The 22,906-nt window shown below is 36.3% G+C and overlaps 1 protein-coding gene across 2 annotated transcripts in view; it reads right to left on the bottom strand.

Annotated features, from left to right (window-relative positions):
* Window positions 1–22,906, bottom strand: part of GABBR2 (gamma-aminobutyric acid type B receptor subunit 2) — a 490,476-nt gene that overhangs the window by 253,048 nt on the left and 214,522 nt on the right. For both annotated transcript variants that reach the window (XM_065052923.1, XM_065052922.1), the window contains one exon: window positions 1,691–1,792. In XM_065052923.1, the coding sequence (XP_064908995.1) occupies window positions 1,691–1,792 (102 nt within the window). The remainder of the gene's footprint in view (window positions 1–1,690; window positions 1,793–22,906) is intronic.

The following is a 22,906-nucleotide window of genomic DNA, read 5'->3' as shown; positions in this document are numbered from 1 at the left end:
GAAAGATACTCTTCAGTTTAAATTTACTTTTCAACTCCAATTCAAAGAGGCTGGTGTCAATGTAGTAACAATTAAGATGTTGCTGGGAAAAATATAGAACATACATTTCTGCAAACTATATCAGATTTTTCTATTTTCTACTGCATAATCATTAATTTCATTAATTTAAACTGTGTTTACAAAAAGGAAAAGTATTTATGCCTATTTTAATCACAAGTACAGTAGGCAGACACCAGTTTACCTATATTAGGTTTATATCTTGAAGGACGGAATGAACATTTTCAGCATCACATGGCTAAGCTGTGTCTGACATATGTACCTAAGGAAAAGCAACCCTACGTTCTTGTCAAGAATAACCAATTGTCTAGATAATTGCTTATTTATTGTTGTAGTAATTTGTTTTTAAGAAGAAATCTAGAGATAACTAACAGATTGTTTGACCCAGTCTTCTGGTCTTCCCTATAAAACAAACAGCACACTGTTGATATACAAGAAAGCTAGAATCTCATGGCTGCTTCTAAACTTCAGCCTAAATATACGTGCTTATATGCACATTTTTCTTGTTATTACATCATCCATTGGTTTAAATAGCTCTGCCTTCAGTATTGTCAAGTTTCTGATGCCAGGGGTTAAAAATGTGGACTTTACTGATAACATATACTGGAGTCTTTTCAATTCAAGACAGGAAATGCAAAAGGGGCTTAGACTGGACAGACACAAATGGCCTCCTGTAAATATAATCTTTACCTATTTATATTTTAAGCATTCAGGCTTGCATCTCTAGTCTGTGGCAATACTAAAGCACACTTAGTTTACTATGCTTCAGGCCTTCTCCTGTTAGCTTTGTTAGTGGCCTAGTCTTATACAGGTTGATATCCTTGGTTTAATTTTAGGGTTTTTAATATCATTCAGTTTACTAGGGGTTTTTAAAACCTGTTTTACACATATTTAAGAATTTTCAGAGTTATGGCTTTGATTGTGTGTCATACGTATTTGCTGCCAGCAATGATTTGATCTTCAACACTTGAAAGTGCTTTCTCTTGCTGTTCAATCATTGTTTTAATGTTCATATGCAGTTTAAGATCTGTATCTCCTATGTCTAGTTTATTGTTGGTTGCACTGCACGGTAATGCTAAAATATAGTTTTAATTTTATGAGATGCCAGGAACCTAATAAATCATTATAATACGAGAAGGTTGGTAAATTATTATGCTCTAAAATTTATTTTTCCTTTTTTTTTCCTATGACTCGTGAAATAATGGAGATAATCATCTTCAAATAATTCAGTCTAAAATGTGTAATGAAGCTAATGGAAAGATGCTTAATACTTTTGCTACATGATAATTTACCTTAAAAGGGTTCTGGTTCAAACCTCAAGAACTTTCACTCATAAATCAATAAGACTGGTGTTTTAGGCACAAACATTAAGGCAGCAACAACTTGCTTTACTTCGTGTCTTTAGCAGGAACTATAAAGAATATTTACTATATGCATGGACATTCATCGACTTAAACAGGACTAGGTCCTCTAAAAGCCATTTGTCAACATTACTGTGCAATGGAACGTAGTAGTATATCACTCTTATGTAAAATTTGTTTTATTAGTCTTCTTCATAAAAAAAAAAAAAAAAAAAAAAAAAGCCATGACACAATCACCACTTTCTTTTTATTCTTCAAATAGCAGCACATACCTTAAGCTTCTTTACACTTGTGCAAGGATCATTGGAGAAACTCTCAGTATCTGAAATTTCAATGTCTTCACCATACAGGACGCCAGTCAGATCATTCCTCACCTGTCAGAAGTTGAGAAAAAGGCAAACCAGTGAACTCAGATTCAGTGAGGAGGAAGCAGATGGACTATATTTATCACACTGCAATGACAAGCAACGATCTCAAAGATGATGTATGCACTCACTTTATTTTTTCCATTTTGCCTAAATTCTGATCAAAACACTATTTTGTTACCACCCTAATCTGCTATCAACAGGTATACTATGTAAAGAGTTTTACTATGTGTGACAAAAAGTTCACAGTGGGTTCCCATTTCACATCATGGGGATGTACGATTTTTGTGCATTTTCAACACTGTTAAGACCAAAATCTTTCTTATAGCCAAAGCGATGCTTGAGACTGTATAAGGGGAAAAGAATCATCAAGGAAATTCTTACATATTCTCACTACTGAGGGCTGATCTGAAACTACCATCAGCTGGTTCTAGCATGAACCAGCAGTGCTGTATTTAGATCAGTTAGGGACTAGTGAAGCTTCATGAACTCCTCTTTGCTTTGAGCAGGCATCTTGCCGCATGGGGCAGCAAGAGGTACAGTTTGCTTCAAGGTGACACAAGCAACCACCTATCAACAGATTTTCTCACCTGTTTTTTTCATACTGGCAAGCGACTGTCCTCTTTGAACTGCCTAATAGCACAAAGAAGCCAGATAACGTATAAAGCAACCTAGTTTACGGATTTAGCTTAGTTTAGTTTTGTTTTCCATATAACTACTTCAAGGTTTTCTGTCTTAATCACTGCTGTTTTTCTTCCAGCCACATGACTGCAAAAACAGAGTTTCACATTCCTATTCCTAATAAATGAGCAAAAATAATTTTAGCTGGATATAATGTGGTTACAGACTGAAATGGAGTGGCACTCTGATTTTAATTTAATAAGATCATGATCACAGTCATTGCACTGATTGTCTTTTTAATTTGTTTGTTATAACAGAAATATGAGACACAAATCACAGCATAAAATAGGTATCTCAAATGCAAAACCAGAAAATGAAATACATGAAGAGAAATACATGTGCTATTAAACAGGACAATTTAGAAGTCTATAAATCATTAGCAGATAGTTTCCAATGACCTTCTGTCCATTCAAAACAATCTGAAAATATTTGATATACAGTGGTATGGTCAAGCGAAGAAGAGGAAGGAGTATCTGGCGTTCAGGAGTAGGACTTTCTTCATTTGGCTTGAAATAACCATATATATATATATATATAAATAATGGGAAGACACTTTATCCATGCAAAAGCAAGAACCAGCTATTGCTAAATTTCCTCTGCTGCAAGTCTGTCACACTCATGCCTAAGTATACAGTAAAAGTAAGGGGATGCAACGAAACATGAAAGGTCACAGGTGTAACTTCTGCATTCTGTTGGCAGCTTTACTTTCACAACAAATTCACCTCTTCAAAAATCCTTCAGCCTTTCTTTAATGTAAGTCTGTGAGCATCCTTTCAATCTGTGCATGTTAGTGGCTCTGCTGGGAGTATTTAAGGGTTTTATGTTTGCCACGGAACTATTTTTTTTTTCTATGCTGCATAGATGTTTTAGATAGCAACATAGTTTTTTGTCAAAGAGGTGAACATTAAAACTACCTTTGTATTTTTGCAAATTTATTCAAGGCAAAGAAGCATAACCTGGTTTCTGCAATGTAGCAATTGCATTAATTGATCCCCACACAGAATTGCACCTTTTTGCTGTTCCCTTTAAGTTGTTTTTGCCAAGTTTCTTTGTTGACCAATGAAATATTTCTTTAAGATCATTACTACACAGGCTGCCTCAATTACTTCTTCCATGGCCTCTGCTTCGTCTTATCCCTTTTAGTCATGCTTTAAAATTACTAAGACATATTTTTAAATTATAACCTTTTACAATGGTTAAAACAAGTGGACATATAAGTAATTTTTATTGAAAATTGTTTTATTCTACAGAAGTAAGTCAGACTGGTCAGTCCACCAAGATATGAGTCATATCCTTCATCCTTTTGTGATGTTACAATCATTTTTCAGTGAATTCTGTGAAAATGTATTCAATGACAAAAAAAATGACCAGCAGTGAGTCCTTTTTCTGCTAGTATACTAGTAAAATGAATGATTGATATTTTAGCTCCAGCAATGTCATTAGCTGCTCCTTATCATACAGGTCTTCCTTGACAGAAAAAAAAATTGCTTTTTTGAAACAAGCCATCAGTGATAACAAAAGAAAATAGACCTCTCTTGATCATAGTTTAAGCTGATGTTTGAAATCCTTCTAGTTAGTATGAAAGTTCACTAAAAGTATCATCTGTTACCTAGAAAAAGTAAAATTTTCCTTAGCTAACAGAACTGTATTTTCCAAAGGAACCTGTCATATGCTTCTACCGCGTACTGTCCTATCTTCTTCTGTAAAGCATGAAATTTTTTAGTTGTAGGTTTGCTTTTCCGGTATTTTCATTTAAAAACAAAAAAAATCTGGAGACATTTCTAGTATTATTTTAATCTCAGAGAAACTAGATTTACATTACTCAGCTGATGCGAGTAGAAAAAGTCTAAGTCACCAACCTGTTTAGTCAAGTTAGACCATTATTAACATGAGAAAAATGATAAAATACACATTAAATATTACTAAAATAGACCAACACTTGAAGATAGGCTTCAGCAAAGGGCACAAAGCTGACACTTGATTAGACCTCAGACTGTCTACTGACTTGCTGTGATTCCTTCCCTTCAGAACCTGTTCATGAACATTGCAATTGAGATATTCAATTGCATATGATTTTTTTTTTCTGAGCTACACTTATTTAAATTCAGCCACTGAGAAATTTCTTTGATGGTCCCATCTGCTAGAAGCTAAATATTCTGCAGCTTTCAGAGCTCATAGACTTTTCACTGAACTACCGATTAACCTCCCAAAAGATGCACCTCATGAGATCTGGTGCCAGAAAAGTTGGAAACATTTTCTCTGCACTAGCACAATCAGATATTGGACGATTTTCAGATGCATCTGCTGTGGAGATTTTGCCAAAAGAAAGGTGTTTCTTTTGCATTATCACAACAAAATATTAGGAGCTTTTTTAAAAGGTTTACATTGTTTTTTCTAGAAGACTTATTTTTTTTTTCCCCTTTTAATGCTACAAGCACTAGTCTGATAAATTTTATCCTGTGCCTGCTCTGGGGGTATTTCCACTATATTTTCCAGTCTTTTTTTTTTCCTATTTCCATATTTCTTTTTCACCATCCTCAGGTTCTCTTCTTTCTTTTTTAATATTCTAAATATCTCATAGAACAGAAACTTGTGCTTTTCTTCCTACAGAAGTTCTTCACTTCTTTCAAATAAATTTAACCATAGAGTCTTCTGATTTAGATTTGGGTCCAACATCAAAATTCTCAAAGCCTTAACTCCAGTTCTAGAGCTGCCAATTCCTTTAGCAAATGTTGCAATTCTGGATTAAATTTGTGAAATTCTGAACACAAAATGAGGCATGTTTTATTTTAGCAGATGCAGATGCTTCATTCCACCAACTCTGAGCAAGGAAAATCGTAAAATACTACCACTTCTTTACAGTGTCAAATAGGATAATTTCAACTGAAGGAAACTGCTGTAGAAAGTTGTAACAAAACCGAATTAAGCTCTGGTGGGGATCTGTAGTTCCTAAGTAAATCCTGAACTGACTTACAAAACAGAAGCAGTATAATTCCGTGTGGCTTCAGTCCCTTGTTAACAATTTAATGAATCAATGAACCTGAGAGTTTCACAAATCACTGCTTAGAGACCCTTAACCTTCACCCACAGGAAAAGATAATAGTTCTTTTACACTACTCTGTATACAAATTTAGATGAAATCAGTACTTCTCAGTACTACCTGTTTAATAGATCTATGTATGGTCAACTTCAAAAATTACTGGGGTGCAAATATGCTTACGCAGCAGCAAGCTTCAAAAAATGAAGGGTTTCTATCACATGTAAGGGACACAGTTGCAGGAAGAAGAGGATGGCCCTTGTGCTTGAGGCACAAGAGAAGATGACACAAGAGAACTCGCTTTTACTTCTCGTTCTGCCAGAGCTGCTCTGTGATACAGCTCATATGACCAAAACAAGGTTCTAAAGTTTGCTACCAAGTCTGGCTGTATCTTTTTTTCTGCAAAGTGAGTGGCAGAAATACTGGCCTACCTCATAGCTGTTGTATCAAATTCAGTGATATTGGAGAGGCAAACAACAAAGTGACAAAGTCATTGACCATGCACCTGCCCAAGAAGAAACAGAGGGGTTTTGAGGAGCCAAGAACTTGCATGGCCAAGGAAGAAATGAACTTCTTTAATCTTTAGCAAACTGAGACAGTAGACAGAATGAAAAAAAACACTCTAGATATGACCAAATTAAAACACTTTTTGTTGTACTGTCTGTACCAGGAAGGATGGATGTAGGTTTAAGGAAAGGAAGGGAATGTCCCTAAGGAGGAGGGACGCGAGTGTGATAACATAGATACCAGACCAGAGACTTTGTCAGCCAGTGGCCCACCAAGGGGAGCTGGACAGGCTGGAGAAAACAGCCAGTATCAGCTGTGAGGGTCGACCTCCAGGCACACCCACAAGTCCTGGGTAAAGCTGCGAAGTCCACACACAAGTCAGGGACAGGATCAGGTCTGGTAAGAGCAATCAGAGTCCAACACAGTCCCATGATTGGTGGGAAGGTCTGTACTGACAGGACAGGTCCAAGGACAGCCCTGGAAATGGGTCCAGACCAACAGGCATGGCTGTGATGGAGAGAGGGACCAGCATGCTCACAGCACCGCTGGGGCAGGGACTGATCACACCAGGCTGAGTTTCAACAGTGTCATAGGCAGGGCAGGGGGAGCCCTCTGGGGACAGTTAGGGGCAAAAAGGGCTTTTGGTGCTCTCAGGAACCTGACACTGAATTTTAATTGTTGGCATGTTCTTCACTTCCTATATGTTCTCTGTATGATGATTCTCTGCATACAGTATGTAAATGATCCCCTACCTCACAAGGATATAAAAGTTTCTCACGTGTTGATTTTGTTTTAGGTGAACAGATCTTGCTCACTTCAGTGTGATTCTTAGTGCAAGCACCTGCTCACCAACAGTAAATAGCCAGCATCCATTTGACCAAAATATTTAATTTTTACCAAGCCAATTTTATCCCCTTTCCAAGCAAAACAGTAAAGAAAGGAGATATTCCTGATGAATCTTCTATCTTCTGATGATAGTTTGAGTTCAGGGGCCTCCACAGAGCCATGGTTCAAACCAGGTTTCAGATTATACATTTAAAGGCACAGTTCACTTATTTAATCCTAACTCTGCCAGTTACAAAATAAATTTAATAATTTTTAGATTAATCTTACTACTTTGCTTTTAACAGATATTTCTGATGACCTTTTGGTTCACTAAAGCTGCATGTAAGTACTGCAAGCTAAATCCTTGTTGTTCGGGGCAGTCTAATCCTACCAGATGTTGATCATAAGAGACTCCTAATGAATGAGAACTGGTCAGACCAGATGGATTATACAGTCAGATATTTTACTAAGATTTCCTGCTGCCGAGTTTTATACTGTGTACTTTAAAATGTTGCACTGTAGGAGTTTCAGTACAGAGATTAAAATATATGTGTACAAAACAAATACATGAATTAGAAGAAAAAATATTTCCTCATTACATGGACAAAACATAAACCATGAGTAATTGCAAAGGAGAGATTACAATTTCGGGGATTAGTAAAGATAGAGAGATCTCACCATATATGATGCATTACAAACAGATGCAATTATCTCTGTTTTCATTCCAATGAGACACGTTACTCACATTTAGAGTATTATAAGCACTGAGAGAAACTTACTTTCAAGAAATATTGTATCTGGAGGAGAGAAAGTGTGCAATTCTAAATACTGATACTTGTCATTGCTCTTACACATAAAAGAAAATTGAGGTATACTTCCATTGATACACACGTCATTTGGGATTACAAAAATGAAAGAGGAAGTAGAACCTTACTTTGAGCAGAGAGACAACACAAACCAAAAGATAAAGCATAGATAAACCAAAAGGAAACAGTAAGTTATTATTTTAGGTATTAGGAAAGAGTGTCACAGGAAAATTAAGAAGCTAAATATATCTCATTGCATAAAGGAGAAATAAAATCAGAGGTGTGTTGCATTTCCTTTTTTGTTCAACAGGAATTTTTTGTGTTTGGTTTTCAGGGTGAGAGGAAGGGAAGAAGGAACTCTGTTATATTGGGGTTTTATTTGGGAAAACTATCAGTACGGGCTTTCAAGAAAAATATTACTTTTTTTAATGGAAGTCAGACTCTAGAACATGGATCTAACCTGGAAACAAATGCAATCAATGTAACTCTTGCCTGCAAGAAATGCCTGAGTGTTTCAGACTGAGTGTTTTGGACCTCAAAAAAATAATACTAACAATAATAAAATAAAAATAAGATATTGTACTGGTTTATAGAGACATATATATACACACACACACACACCTTCTGGTTAAAAAACGCTATTTTTCCTCCTTTCTGCCTGGTATGCCAACATGGTAAATATGACTTCACATAAAACCTACATGTGCATGACTACCACACAGATCATACCTATTTAAATATAAACCTGTTTAAAATCACATATAAAATGGGCTAATTTCCCCCCAACTTCTCTAAACTAGAAAAAAATCCTTCTGTTTTTGTTTTAGTCTCAGAAGCTAAATGTAACCATGAACTCTGATGTTAAACCTAATAGCTGGGGTTAAAAAGAATTAACAGGAATCTTGTGCTAGGGGGGATGTTTGTCAAGGATTTTTAAGGTGACTTCCAAACAGTTTGAGTCAGAAGTTATTTCTCTGCAACAAAAAGATAAACCCAAACCATCTTATAAACAGGTGGATCACTCAGTGTCTGGTATTTGAAGGTGCCCGAATTTACAGTGAAAGAAAAATTCAGCTAGGAAAAAAAGAAACAGGGATCTGCACTATGATGAAATATGAGCAGATTAAGTTCCACTTAATCTACAAGCATGTTAAGGACCTGCACAATAGGTTCAGTAGGACCTCAAGCAGCCTGAAGAAACAAACTCTCTTCAATAAGACTGGGTGCTAAACAACCCAGTAGTGCAGCAGCGAAAAAAAAGGGATGGTAGATTCCTTATAGGAAAAATGCATAATGCATTGCAGAGCCAGAAAGGATCCCAAAAGGTGTAGGCAAGGACTGAAAGTTAATGATATATGCTATAAGCAAAACCAGTAGCTCACATTAAGATTTCAGCAGCGCTGATGAAAACAACTGGTGAAGAAAATATACACAAAATATGCTTCTGGTTTGTTCAGTGTGAGATACCCTTTACAAAACTGAAGGCAATGTGATTCTAGTGGCTTCCAGATAAATAAGAAAACCAGTCTTCTACAAATTTATCCCACTTCACTCTTAGAGAAGGCAGAACAAAAGCAAAGGGTCTGGAGGTTGTAATAGTCTACAACAGTAATTTTCATGCCAGGTATTATGAAAGTCAATAGGGGTCATATTGAGAATAGATTATTTAATAATTTGTAAATCAATGCCAGAAGCACAAGTAATTAAGCAAGAAATTAGAAATTAATGTTTATTAAAGCAAGTGAATGTAATAGGAGTACTGAAAGTTGGTGCAAGCAATCAAGTAACTATGAGTGCTGAAATATTGAACACTTTATGTTGGCAGGAACGTAGAGTCAGGCAAATAAAAGCATGTAGGGGTGTAATTAGAACATAGAATTCACAATATAGAATATATATGGATCTTCTGACAAAGAAAATTTCACAAGCTTTAAAATACGTGTTTAGACTAAAAATACTTAGAGAAATTCAGAAAAATCTTTTTAAAACTACTTAGAATACGTGGTAAATCTTTACATTGGTGAATTTGGTTTAGATTAGGAAATAAGAGAAGAACAAGGTGGAAAGTCTCACGCTATCACAGAAAAAAAAGAATAAATCACAGCTTAGAAAACCACTGTGAACTTCTTTTGAAGCTCACATACAACCCTCAAAACCACTTCTGTAGTAGTTTTCATGTAGCAAATAGGCTGATGACTGAAGAAAAATTAGGGACTCGACAGTTAATTCTATTATTACAAGTGGACAAGCTATAGTACTCGTTAATTCTTACATACATACACATTTGAAACATTTATTACTGAAAAAGGGTCCTTTACTAAAACAATTCAGAGCAGAATTCATTGAGAGGGATAACACAAATAAAGCAAGAATTATAATTAAATATTGTTTAATAAATTTGTATCAGTGCCAGAAGAGCAGTGATTTATAATTATAAAAGGAAGTGTCTGCATGTAAAATCCTCCTTGATTTAGCAGAATGAAAGCAGCAATAACTTTTAGACATTTACAGTCTCTCTATCCATGATGGATGAAATATTTTTTATTCCAGCACTAACTACGAAAGGTGTTACATGGATATTGCCAAAGCTAACATAAATTGGCATTTCCAAGGAAATGAGTCATCCATAAATAGATGTCTAAAACAAGTGAGATGAATTGCACCCTGGAAGCACCTCTCTCTTTATTCCATTAACTATAAATGGAGCTTAGATGGCTCTCAGATACAGAGAGCTGAACTTTCACTGAATCCCAGGTCTCAAAATCTAAACCTGTCTCAAAACAGTGTTCCAGTACCAGCAGCATCCACTGAAACTTTGAAGCCCCAAAGATCCCTTACCTTCATAAAATGTTCTCAGCACAAGGTCAAAGGAGCGGGCTACCTCCCTGCATCCTTTCTCAATCTGACCACCCAGCCGCTGAGGGAGAACACACAGGGTCTTCTACTTCTTGGCTTGTAGAGGGTGTTTTCACAAAACCCATGGTTTGTACAAAGCCTAAAGTCTTTACCTACTTGGTACTTTTTCTTCTGGAAAACCTGAGCCATGTTTGAAGTTTTTACCATGCGCTCAGTTGCTGTACTGAAGCTGCAGTTATTTACTAATGGTTTAATTGCATCAGACTCAGGGGACTATGTCAATATTTATGAAAACCTCTGTACCCAGGAATTAGTGTTGTTGTCAACTAAAAACTATGAATGCAAGCCTCAGAGGGAAACTAAAAGGAAAGAAACATTTACCTAATATAAAAACTGGATCACATGTGATGAGGGGGAGATTATGGAAATATACCTGTGAGAACACAGATGATGTGAAATTAATACAATTTCAATAATCTTCCAAAACAGCAATCCACATTCCTCAGACTTCTTAAATGCAGAAAGGTCAGCAATACCAAGCTAAGATGTTATGCTGTTCTATGCCTGAACTAAGGGAATAGTTGTCCTCATTGCAATACACTGGGGTATTTGGGCTTTAGGCTTTTTAGGAGTGGAGGGACTGGTTTGTTTAAAATTCAAGAACGGTTTAATAAAGTGTTTCATTAACTTACTTTCCACTTGGCAATGTGCTACTCCAAACAGTTTTGTTTAGACCAACTTTGTAAAAAAAACCCTGTCACTTAAACTTTGTTAAGTCTATACCTTTTTGTTTTGTTCTGGTTTTTTTTCCAGGTGAAAAGGAGAAAACAGACACTGCTTCAGGGATATGAGATCATCACATGATAATGTTGCACAGAATTATAATGCTAATATAAATAGACAGGAAAATTTTACCATATGAACCACGCCTCAGCCCCATATTCCTTCCTTCTGGAAAAACACAGGAGAAGTCACCTTCTATCTCTTCTGACCCAAATAGGTTCTGCTACACTAGAGAACTAAATTACGTGCTCACTGAAGTGATATTACTGAGCAGAGACAACTAATCAGGAGATTAAAAAAAAAAACAACAACAAAACCTTCTTTTCCCCATAGTGTACCATTTACATTCAAAGAACTTTTCTCACTTGCACTTATCTCTTAAATTGTTCCATCCTATTACGTTTTCTTAAGACTGGAATTTTGTAGTACATTGTACTGAGGACTGTAACTTTAATCCATCTGGAAACTAAAGTTAGAAGAAAGTAAATTGAAGATATTAATACATGACACTGAAGTAGTAACGTATTTCTTTCATCTTTCAATGTTATGCATTGAAATTTCATACTAAAGTTTAATTTTAAAAAATTAAAAAAAAAAAAAAACAACCTTCTGGAGTCTTTAAAATAACATTAACTTTCTTCTGTCTTATATACTCAGATGCTCACTAATACCATTCCTGTGTTCACTGGCATTATTATCTGAGGGAACAACTGATGTACGAATTCAAATGCCCACCTTCTGCACATGGAAGCACTGCAGACCCCATCATTCTGTGAAAAACCTTCAGTATTGCCTGTCTGTGACAGACACCATCTTCGCTTTATTCATTTTTAAAATGTGGAAAACCAAAATAATTTCAGAAATAGTTCTGAAGCACAAATTTCTTCTACATCCTCTCTGTTTGTGGGACCTGGCAAATCAGCAGCAGCTCAGATCTTCCAAAGCAGGAGTGTGAATCTGGTTATAATGGTTATAATGTACATCTTCCCTAGATGTACATTCATGGTTTCATCTACAGAAAAGACTTCTCTAATTTCGGTCTGTAACTCCCAACTGGTGCCCAGGTCCGTTAACTTAGCTGTTACTATAATACATCCTTATCTATGTTCTTTACATTACTTTGTACAATGAGCTATAAGATTTCTGATAAGAATACTTGATAAGTTCACTTTTATTGTCATTTGATGCTGCAAGAAGGTTCAAATGGCCTAACACAACTGGCATTTTTTCCTATTTGGAAAAATATTATTCAGTGCAGTAACCTCTGACAGTGTCACTTCAGTGTATAGTGTTGTGAATGTTCACAGAACCCCCTGTGGTATTCATTGAAGTAAAACTGTTCCCTGTGTACTTTGAAGACATCTTGTAATGAAAAATTAATGCTTCTATTAAAAGTATTGTAGCATGCAGTTAGCCCAGACTCTAACTGTATGAAAAAGAAATTCCTTAAAAAGTATTTTCATCAGTCGTGGAACAGATTTTGAGGCAGGACACTGCTTTAAGAATGAGTCTTCAGTGACTTGACTCTACCAAACAAGCTTACACATGAGTATGCTGAATGACTTGAGACCATTTTATTTTCTTGAAGATGAGCTCTAGATGAAAACCTGGACTTGTTAAGAAATTTGAGCTGCTTACCCAGGTCACCCTTAGTATTCTGATAGTTATCAAAAAGATTAAACCGGCTAAAGATGAAGTTCCTGCTCAGGACATCACAAGAATAGGCAGGAAAACAATACACAGTCAGGAACTCTTTTTAATAAAGAAACAGAATAGGACAACAGATGACCAACCACTTTCAATAGCTCCAAACTCTTCTGTTTCTTAAAGCAGTATATTCATATGTAAGATTTTCTAGGCCAGAGCGAGCAGGCCAGGAAAAAGAAATGTCCAGAAAACAAAAGTATTAGGGTCGATGCCCTTCATATAGGCTTAAAGCATACTGCAATGGAAGATTTGCTCCAGTAAAAGCTAAAGATCCACATACCACAGTGATCTGGCTAAAGTAAAAGTAGCCAGTACAATCCATGTCCTTCCCTTTTCTTTTTTGAGCCATCAGTACACCCGAAAATACCAATTAAGGTTTTAAAAAAATTAGGAGTGTACCTTCAAAACAATTCTTCCTCCAATTCACCTGCAAATTAGAATCAAGAGTTTGTTGACTTGTTCAATAAAGGGTTGTTAATCACCTCTTTGAGAAAGAGACATTAACCTCAAGCTCTGATTTAGGTGGAAGCTGACGCCGTAGAAGGAAGAAGCAGCCATGCAGGAGCTGTGTGGTGGCTCCGCATCCACCTTTGAGTAGTGCTACTCCCAAGGAGGGACAGCAGTGGCTGAATTCTGCCCTACTATTAATTCTCCAAATCTTAATCATTGTAGGAAAACTCACTCAAGTCTACCTATCAGTAAGCGCTTCCTAAAGAAATGTCTTGATTTTACTGTTCTGTTTCTGAACCAAAAAGAGGAGAGGCGATCCTAGAAAATGTCAGAAAGGCACATGAAGTGGAAGTGGAACATGTGCAAAATTAATGATATCTAACATTAAGCTAGCATGATAATGCCACCCATTGCCTCAGGAAAAAAGATAAAATGAAAAATAAAGCTGGCCAACTCAAGACTAATGAAAGACACCCAAGCATAAGATTTCAGCTTCTTAAATGTATCTTGAAAAGATGCCATGTGCTTGAGACAAAATCAAATTGTTCTTTTCAGGGAGGCCCACAAAGATGTCCCCCTGCCCCTTGCAGGCAGTGGCAAGTTGAAGTTCAAGCCTGCTTAAAGAAATCGGAGAGAAAGTTGTTAGAAGTCTGCAACAGGAAAAAAAGTTGATGTTTAGATGGCACTCTCTGGCACAGAGTGAGCTATAGTGCTTACTGTTACCTGGGGAGAAGCAAGTTACAGGCCAAACTTCTACTTTTGCTCCTCTTCCACCTCCTCCTCCACCTAGGCACTATCTGGTACTATCTTCTATAACATTGCTGATTTTCTCAAATTAATCATGAGAGACATGACTGTTCTCTGCTGAAGGTTTTGGAGAGTAAAAACTTATGTTAAAAACAAACAAACCAAAACAAACAAACAAAAAACCCCAAAACAAGCAACTTAAACATGTGCAGAAACCATAAACATTATTTTCGGAAAGCAGGAACTTACATAAGCAAGCTAGTTAATAACTCAGTTAACCCCATGCCAGTTAAATCAATCCAGTTAATTATGCTGTGCTAACTGTAAATTACATTCACTTTTTAATCTAAGTTAAAGTAAGGTACAGTAAGATAAAGTAGGGCATCTATTAGAGCATTTTCATCCTGTTTTCTAGGACTGCTAGGTGATTAAATGTTATTTCAGAGTCTGAGGATTATCCCTCGGCCGTCCAAGTTTAAAGAAAATACAGAAGCTATCTTAACATTTTTTTGAATACTGAAGAAAACCTTGCAGCAACATTCCCCACAATGGTGTATAACTGTTATTTCACACTTTATTTACTTCAGAATCCTCAGAAGGATGCCATATGGTGACAATAATTTACCGTACTTTAGTGTCTCAGTTTGATTCACATACTTCCTCCACTGAGATTTCAATTGTCAGCTGAAGCTGTACTCCAGTTACCTGTGAAAAGTCCTTCTAGAAAAGAAATCTTCCTTGGCTCTTGTACACAACTTTTTGAATCCTTTAATGCCTCAGTTAATTGCTTTTGCTCTTTCTCTTCTCCTTTGGCAGACTTCTATGTAACAAAATTTCTTCTTTCTAATACCTTTTCCTTAAGCTTTTAAAAATCACAATAATTCTTGGTACATTTTACATCAAGTTCTTTTTAAATAAATTCTGCACATTAATTTGTGTTATTCTGAATGGCATTATGCTGCATTTTGCCATACTGTCTTAAGCAGCCTTACTGTGGTTACACTCGTTCTTACAGGAACATAGTTAAATGATATTAAAAATACCATGGTGGACCCTTTTCATTTCATTTGTTTCATATTCTCTTTTCCTGCAGAGGAATTCTTCAGGCTCACATTAATATAACACAAGCTATTTGGTTTAAGGAAGTAAAGCAAATTTTATCTGTGACTGGAAAATGATACAAAAACACAAGCAGTTCATCAGTACTGTCTGAAATTAAATCCCTAATTCAGACAAAATATTATAGGTTACCTGAGAAATACTTGAAGTATTTTATGCTACAAATTAAGCAAGCAGTTTCATTCTATGTCATTGAGCAACTTACTGGCAACTTCAGGTGGTGAAAATTTAGTATGTTTGTTATGGACCGGCAATTATCTCCCTGACCATGTGTTCTAATACTTTTTACTGCCACTGGCCTTTTCATTTTAACATTACGGATTGTGCATGAAATTCACAGAACACCTGGAATCAGACTTCTGTATCCCCCCAAGAACTCGCAACAATCTGGCACAAAAAAATATTCTGTGCCTTCAGAAGCATATGTAATGATTTATTTTAGTTCTCTCAGGGAGGAGACAATACATTTGGCTTCACTGGAATTGAACAACCCCCTTAAAAACAACCTCTGTTTCTGAGTTTTAAGTACATTCCATGCCATTTGTTACATGTTTTTAATTGATCTGAAAGATAATACCATTTAGCATTTTTTTAAAGAGTAACATTCATATCCTATCACATTAATCTCTATTCTTTAAACAAAAAAGAGACCAGGAAGCACAGGGAAGGATGCCAGTAGCCCATACAAGAAAACTCTGTTCTGGCAAGAAGAAGTTGTGCTGGACTGGAAATCAGGAGAAAGTAATTCATTTTGATTAAGTCCTTTTTTCTACAGAACATTTCTGTTAAAGCCCTACAGGCATATTTAGATTTACAGTTGTTAATCCTACAACCTGAATAATTATTTAAAGTTTCATCTGTATTAATATTAGTACTCAGAAACTTTGGTGGATAGTACTTGGAGAAGCTTGTTTCCATAAAACCAGGGGCACTCCAAAATGGCCAAAGTGTAGGTGGTATGAAAGCTTTTAAGAAACCACCATGGCAAGTCTACAGGAGACATTTCACCATTTCTACTGACCATTTATCACTCATTTTTGTGAAAAAACTTTGTAAATATCAATCCATTGACACCGAACCAGATTTTCCTCCACATTATATGAGTCCATCAAGGTGAACATGAAAGTGACTACTGACATAGCTCTAAAAAGGTATAATAGAGGAAAGAGGAGGGGAATCCTCCCCTCTCTTCACCCCAGTTCCCAATATGATGTGATCCTCTTAAGTGTGGCCCTAAAAGAGAAGAGGAATTAAGAAAGTGAGAATATCTTATATTGCAGTGCATCTCTTAGCTTCCTATTCTTTCTCTAAACTGTTATAGAACAGAGTTTAATAGATTAATTTTCATGTTTACAAGGGGAAGCAACATGCAAGTGTCTTCAGAGTGCCATTGTGCGAAAAGAACCTACAGGAACTGAACAGGACTTTTTTACTAAGGCTATTTGTCTTGGTGAAAACAATGATATTCAAAAGCAGAGCAACTGCCCCCACAGAAGTGATGCTGTTACTGTGAAATTCATGATGTATAAACATAGTATCTCATGTTATGTCTCTGACAAAAAGAGTGGATTTTCTTGGGTTTGTCAATACAGAGGTTGCAATAACCTCATTATATAAGACAGATTAAAAGTATTGTGCTGGAGTTTCTGGTCTAGTGTGGGCATTTCCAAGGTGTTTTTCAGACAGGTGGGAATGTGCTCTGCTCGTTCTTTTTGGTGATCAGCAGGAACTTCAATCTATGTAACCGCAACGAGATGCAGAAGGGAACTAAGCTAACATACTGTGGCTCCATGACACTGCTCTGCAAACTTTTTTGATGATGAACCTCTATTAGTAAAAAATGTTTAAGGATGCATCCCGAATATATGCATATTTATTTTTTTATAAATTATATAGTGGTCTTGCTACTGTACGTATATATTATGTTCACTATAAAACATACACAAAAATATAAATTAAAAAGGATTATAAGACACTGATTATATAGCATTTAAAAATTATTTTACTTATTAAAGGTATAAAATCCCCTTTTTGCTCTATACTAAAGCACAATGTAATTGAATATCCTTCATTATTTTAAAAAATCTTGGTTTAACAGTGATACAGCAATTTGAAGGTTCCAAGCCCAGTTTATTTCCTTACTTGGTTTTAATGGCTGCTAGCTGAAAATGCTACTTCACAAAGATATGTAAATTTAAATGGAAGACATATATCACTGGCTGGACTTACTGAACCATGGTATTAATTTTTAAGTCCCATCCACTAATTGCACAAAAGTTTCTCTTGAATTTTGGTTAGAAAGCTTCCATCTTCCCTGGTGGCAATCAGTTGTTCTTGCAAACTAACCAGAAGTTGTTGCATTTTGATACATTTAACAACTGGGTTCAGAACTCACTGAAACTCTTGTTGGGATGATTTTTGAACAGGCTGGAAAATTCAGTTTCCACATTTTTGAAGTGTACAGATATGAGAGTACTTATTAGGTCACTGGCTAGCACCAATCTTGGCAACAAAATTACTTAACAATAAAAACATTTCCAAACTCCTGTTTCCAAAATGCTCTCTTCATAGCACTAGTTACCTCTGAAAAGCAGTGAATTACTCACTGTTAAAGCATCCCCTTCATGTTGAAGGAATACATCTAGCATGTTTCTTTTTTTCGAAAATATCTGCTATGGACTGCTCTTTGTCATCACAGAAAAGGTCAGAAAGTTTGGAACACTTGGCTTTTTGTGAAAGAAAAATGGGTAACGTCCTCAAGTTCAACAACAATTTTAAGCACCTCACCATAAGAAAATCAGTGAAGCTCTGTGGGGTACAAAATACTTTTGTGGTCACTCCCCATTTCATTAGAGAATATTGTAAATATTCTACTATTTAAAGGTCATGTTTGCATAAAATTAACCACATGGATAGCACCCTGCAGCACTTCATGCAGTTTCAGCTCTAACTTCTTTGCTGCAAGAGTTTGTCTATGACTGACACGGCAAAGGAATTTCCCATGTGATGCTAGTTCTGGAATACATTTTTTTATTCCAGTCAATGCAGCTCCTCCATTAGCGGTTACACTTACACAGTTTTTCCATAAAATATTACTCTTATTAAAGAAGTCATTTACTGTCAAGAATGTATTTTCTCCAGCACATTTTTCTTTTAGTGGCTCACAAAAAAGTAATTCTTTATCTGTTTCATTATTGAAGCAGAATCCAGCAAATACCATAAGCTGAGACATTAGAAACACCTGTACTTTCACCCAGCAGCACAACAAACCTCAGACACTGCGTGATTTGTTCTAGTCTCTCTTCAACTCTTCTATGCATCTCCCAACAGTATTTGATGACAAAGAAATGCAATTTAGCTTGTCACCATATTGTTTTCCATGCGTTGTTCCAGCCATTTTTACTGCAGTGGGAAAAACAGGTGTTTCCTCAATAGTATGTGGCTCTTTGTCTTTTCCTATTAAGTAAAAAACCTCAGAAGATGCTTTGAAACATTTATCAGTATGCCTAGTTATGTAAAGTACTGGCCTGAGTGCCATGTGACTTTGAACATCACTGGAGAAAATGAAGAGGTTTATATTCATGTTCTGGATGCTTGATTTTGAAATGTCTTTCTAATAATAATGGCTTCATATATTAGTGATAGCTAATGTCTCAAGGCACAGTATACATGTATGACAAAGTTCATAATTAGTCACAGTAGCTATAAATCCATTTCACAAATAGTGTTCTTGATAATTTTGCCCTTTTTTTTTGGCCAACTTCTTGTCAGATCTAGTTACCTTGTCATTGTTTTTAACTATGATGGGGCTGACGAAGAGCTTGTACTAGCAGTACAAGTGTCAGCTCTGCCATTTTCTTCTTGTTCGCTTGTACCCGCACTATCAGTATTATTTTCAACCTGCAGTTTCTTTGCAGGAATCTTTTTAAGCCACTTGTCCATTTTGTATTTTAGTAGAAACTAGATAATATAATCCATAAATCCACTTAACTGGGCACATGTAAACTGTAACACATCACAATACACTGAAAGTGAACGAATGAGTGAGGATGCCACTGTCTAAGCCCTTGATGTTGTGGAGCACCCACTCTTCCTTCAGGACACCCTATGTGACCATCTGACACACAGACTGACTAAAATCACAAGTGTTGATCTGTATATTAAATATTAGTAAACCTTAATTTCTTCCTTATATTTTTAGATTGAAATAAATGTAAATTGAAGTTCATTTATTTTCTTCCTGCACCCCATCAGATCATCCTGCAAACCCCCTGGGGTGCAGATCCTCCCACTTGGAGACCACTGCTCTGTGGGATCCTTAGCCCTAGTCCCAGCTAGCTGGGCACAGGTCAGAGTTTGCCAGCATCTATCTGGATTGCAGCATGGATTGAACGCAATCTGTGCCCACCTGCAAAAAGACATACACTTCAAGATGTATGTTTATAAAAAAGACATATGCTCAAAGCACCTACAAGTCCTTATACACTCCTTTCCCAAGACTAGAGGTAGCCAGTTCTACCCGTTTTTTCCACTAAAAGGAATGCCAAGAAAAAAAATCAAAATTTAGAGGAAAACCGTAAGATTGATTTGCAATTTGGAAACAGGCTGTACAGTAGGAGAGTAAATGAGCTCTAAGATGGATTAAGACAGAACTGAATCATGATGACACAGTCTGTACATGATAAATTACCTACTTAAGGAGATTTTTGAACTCCAATCTCTTTAATCTAGAAGACAAAATTACATAAAATATAGCGACTGGAAGTTAAAGATTAAATAAGACACATTTTTTTTTAATGTGTATCACTAGCCATTAGGACAGTGACAAAGAATATGGTAAATTTCTCATCCTTCTGGTGTTCTTGAGCATGAATACATGAGCAACAACAGGATTATTTTCTTTAGCAAACCAAGAAAATATCTGGGTTTTGACTACGGAACAATGATTTCATGCTAGAGATATAATCAAGATTTCATATTTTAAACTTCCTATTGGCACCCACTCTAGCCCCCATTTCAAAAGATAATATTTTATTTGGATCTCAGTGTCTGTCTCAACAAAATGAGAATAAATACCCACAGATAACAAAAATATCAAGTTCTTTTCAACTATTTAAGATCTATGGATGGAAAACACTGATAATTTCACTGGTAGAAACTTGAGAACAAAGCAGTAACATGATTTGCTGGGTCTGGCTGGAATGAAGTTATGAAGTCAACTTTCTTCAGAGCAGCCTGGGTGGTGTGGTGCTTTGCATGTGTGGCTAAAACAGCAATGACAACCCACCAGTGTTTTGGATATTGCTGAACAGTGCTTGCACAGTGTCAAGGCTTCCTCTCTCCCACCTGCCCTGAAAGTCAGTAAACTAGGAATAGGTAAGCTGTTGGGAGGGGACACAGCTAGGACAGATGACCCAAAGTGACCAAAGGGATATTCCAAACTTTATGATGTCATGGTCAGCAATAAATCTCAGGAAAGATTTTTCTGTTCTACTACACACACTGTATTAGGATTGGCTGGTGCGTAACAGGCTTTTGAAAGAAAAATACTAAGATTTTAATGCCAGAAGGAAATATATCAATCATCCAGCCTGAACTTCTGCAAAATAGAGGGCATAACGCTTTAGCCAGAAAGTGCATCGAAAGTGCATCGAAACCATGTAATGGAGTTTGACAGAATCACAGCCTTAATAAACAAAATCCTTTTTGAAAGTCCTTTCTGTCTTGGAGACAGGTAAGAACTTTTACTTTTTATTGCAGATGTATTCCCCAGAATCATACTTGGAATCTCAAGTCCCATGGAGTTTAGCATTTGCTTATCAAATAATTATATTTAGCTTCTCTTTTTTCCACAGATAAAAGTTTGTAGATAGGACTAACTACAGCTGAGAATGTTTTCCTTCCTTGCACTGCTGACTGAAATGTAAACACTCATACTGTGTTCATCTGAAAAATACTTGAATTATTTTTCCTTTTCTGTCCTTCATTCTTACATTAAATTTTACAGGAAAGAGGTCTTTCATACCGATAATTGAAAATGTATGTGCATGCAGTACTAGTCCATTGTTTTATTTTAAACTGACATAGAATTTCTCCTGTAGTGTTAAAGGATCTGGGAGCCTTGTTTAAGGTTACCTGAATTTCTAGTAAATGCAGATAACTTTATCATGAGGTTGCATCCATCCACCTCAGCCATCCAGCCATGCAAATTCTCCCATGCTCAGTTATTTCAGTGATGCTCTCTGGTGACTCCACATGCAGCTCAAGTTCCTCCTGCCTGTTTCCCAGGCTGCATGCATTTGTGTACATTTGAGGTAGGTGTCCCTTCACCCTGCTTTATTGTTCCTGAAGTTTCTCATGTTCCCATCACTCTGCACCCTGTGCTTTTGACACCTGTCTATCATTCTCTCACTCAACCATGGGTCATAATCTCCCTCCAATGCGGTTCCTAGTTTAAGTTAGTCAACGAAAAGCAGGAGGAATCTGGACATTATCTCTGGGTTTTTTTTGGTTTTGTTTTTTTTCTATTGAGACACCTCAACTTAGGCTGAGAGGTGCCTATGAGTTATAAAGGGAACCTAAATTATTAGTTTAAGCTTGACACCACTCCTTATGTGGCTAACATTACACAAAATGAATCCCAAACAAAGAGCAATTCCTGGGAGCAAAAGGTGCATTCTGGCCTTGAGGAGTCAGTTATGCTGGTGTGTTCTCAGCTCATCATTAAAGCTGAAGCTTTACATGGGTCACACACCTTTAGTACATTGAACAATTAAGAGGACCAAATCTGAATCTAGTCTTCTTTACAAGAATGATGGAAAAAAGTCTGGTTTACCAAGCCTATTCAGAATCAATATTTACCTAGGTTTTGTAGTTAAAAATTTGCCTAAGGATATTGGTCAGCAATATACAAGAATACTGCTGAGAAAGAAAGGCTTAATCAGAGGTACATTTAATAAATTAATGGCAAACATTTTATATGGAAAAAAAAAAAAAAAAACAAAACAAACAAGTTACGCAAAGCATTTTAAGGACACAAAGTTTAAGCTAAACAAGGCAGTCAAGGTGGTGGGAAGATTTCTTTAGATTTGTATTTGTAGAGCTGCACAAAGGAAAAGTGATTCCAAGAGAAGAGAAAAGCTAAAAAGAGCTAGTTTCCAGATGAAAGAGTGTTGACAAGTCCTTGCTTTTTTATTTGGACAAGCATTTGTCCTGAACTGTCTAATATTAATATAAATAAAAGCATCCATGAAATCATGGGTGATAGAATCTATCACAGAAACCTTCATAGCAAATACTATGGGTTTTCATTTCAGCAAGCTGGACAAGCAGAGCAAAGCTGATCTGAGGGCAGACCTCGGGATCAATTGCAGAAGCTGACAAGGGTAACACAAAGCACTTCTCTGTTCCACTAGTGCAAGAGCAAACACTTTTGAAATCATTAGACCTGACAGAGGCAAAAAAATGAGATTTTTACTAGGCTGTAGGCAAATTAGTTTGCTAGTACATCAGAACATCATACAGGCTGAAATTAAACAAATAAAGCTAGAGTGAGGAAAACGACTGGAAAGCAAAAGAAGACCTGAAGGCTACACAGTGTATCAT

This window comes from Columba livia, chromosome 2 (genome assembly GCF_036013475.1).
Source record: "Columba livia isolate bColLiv1 breed racing homer chromosome 2, bColLiv1.pat.W.v2, whole genome shotgun sequence".
Taxonomy (NCBI): Eukaryota; Metazoa; Chordata; class Aves; order Columbiformes; family Columbidae; genus Columba; species Columba livia.
Note: the sequence above shows the minus strand (reverse complement) of the source record. Positions and strands in the feature narration are given on the sequence as shown.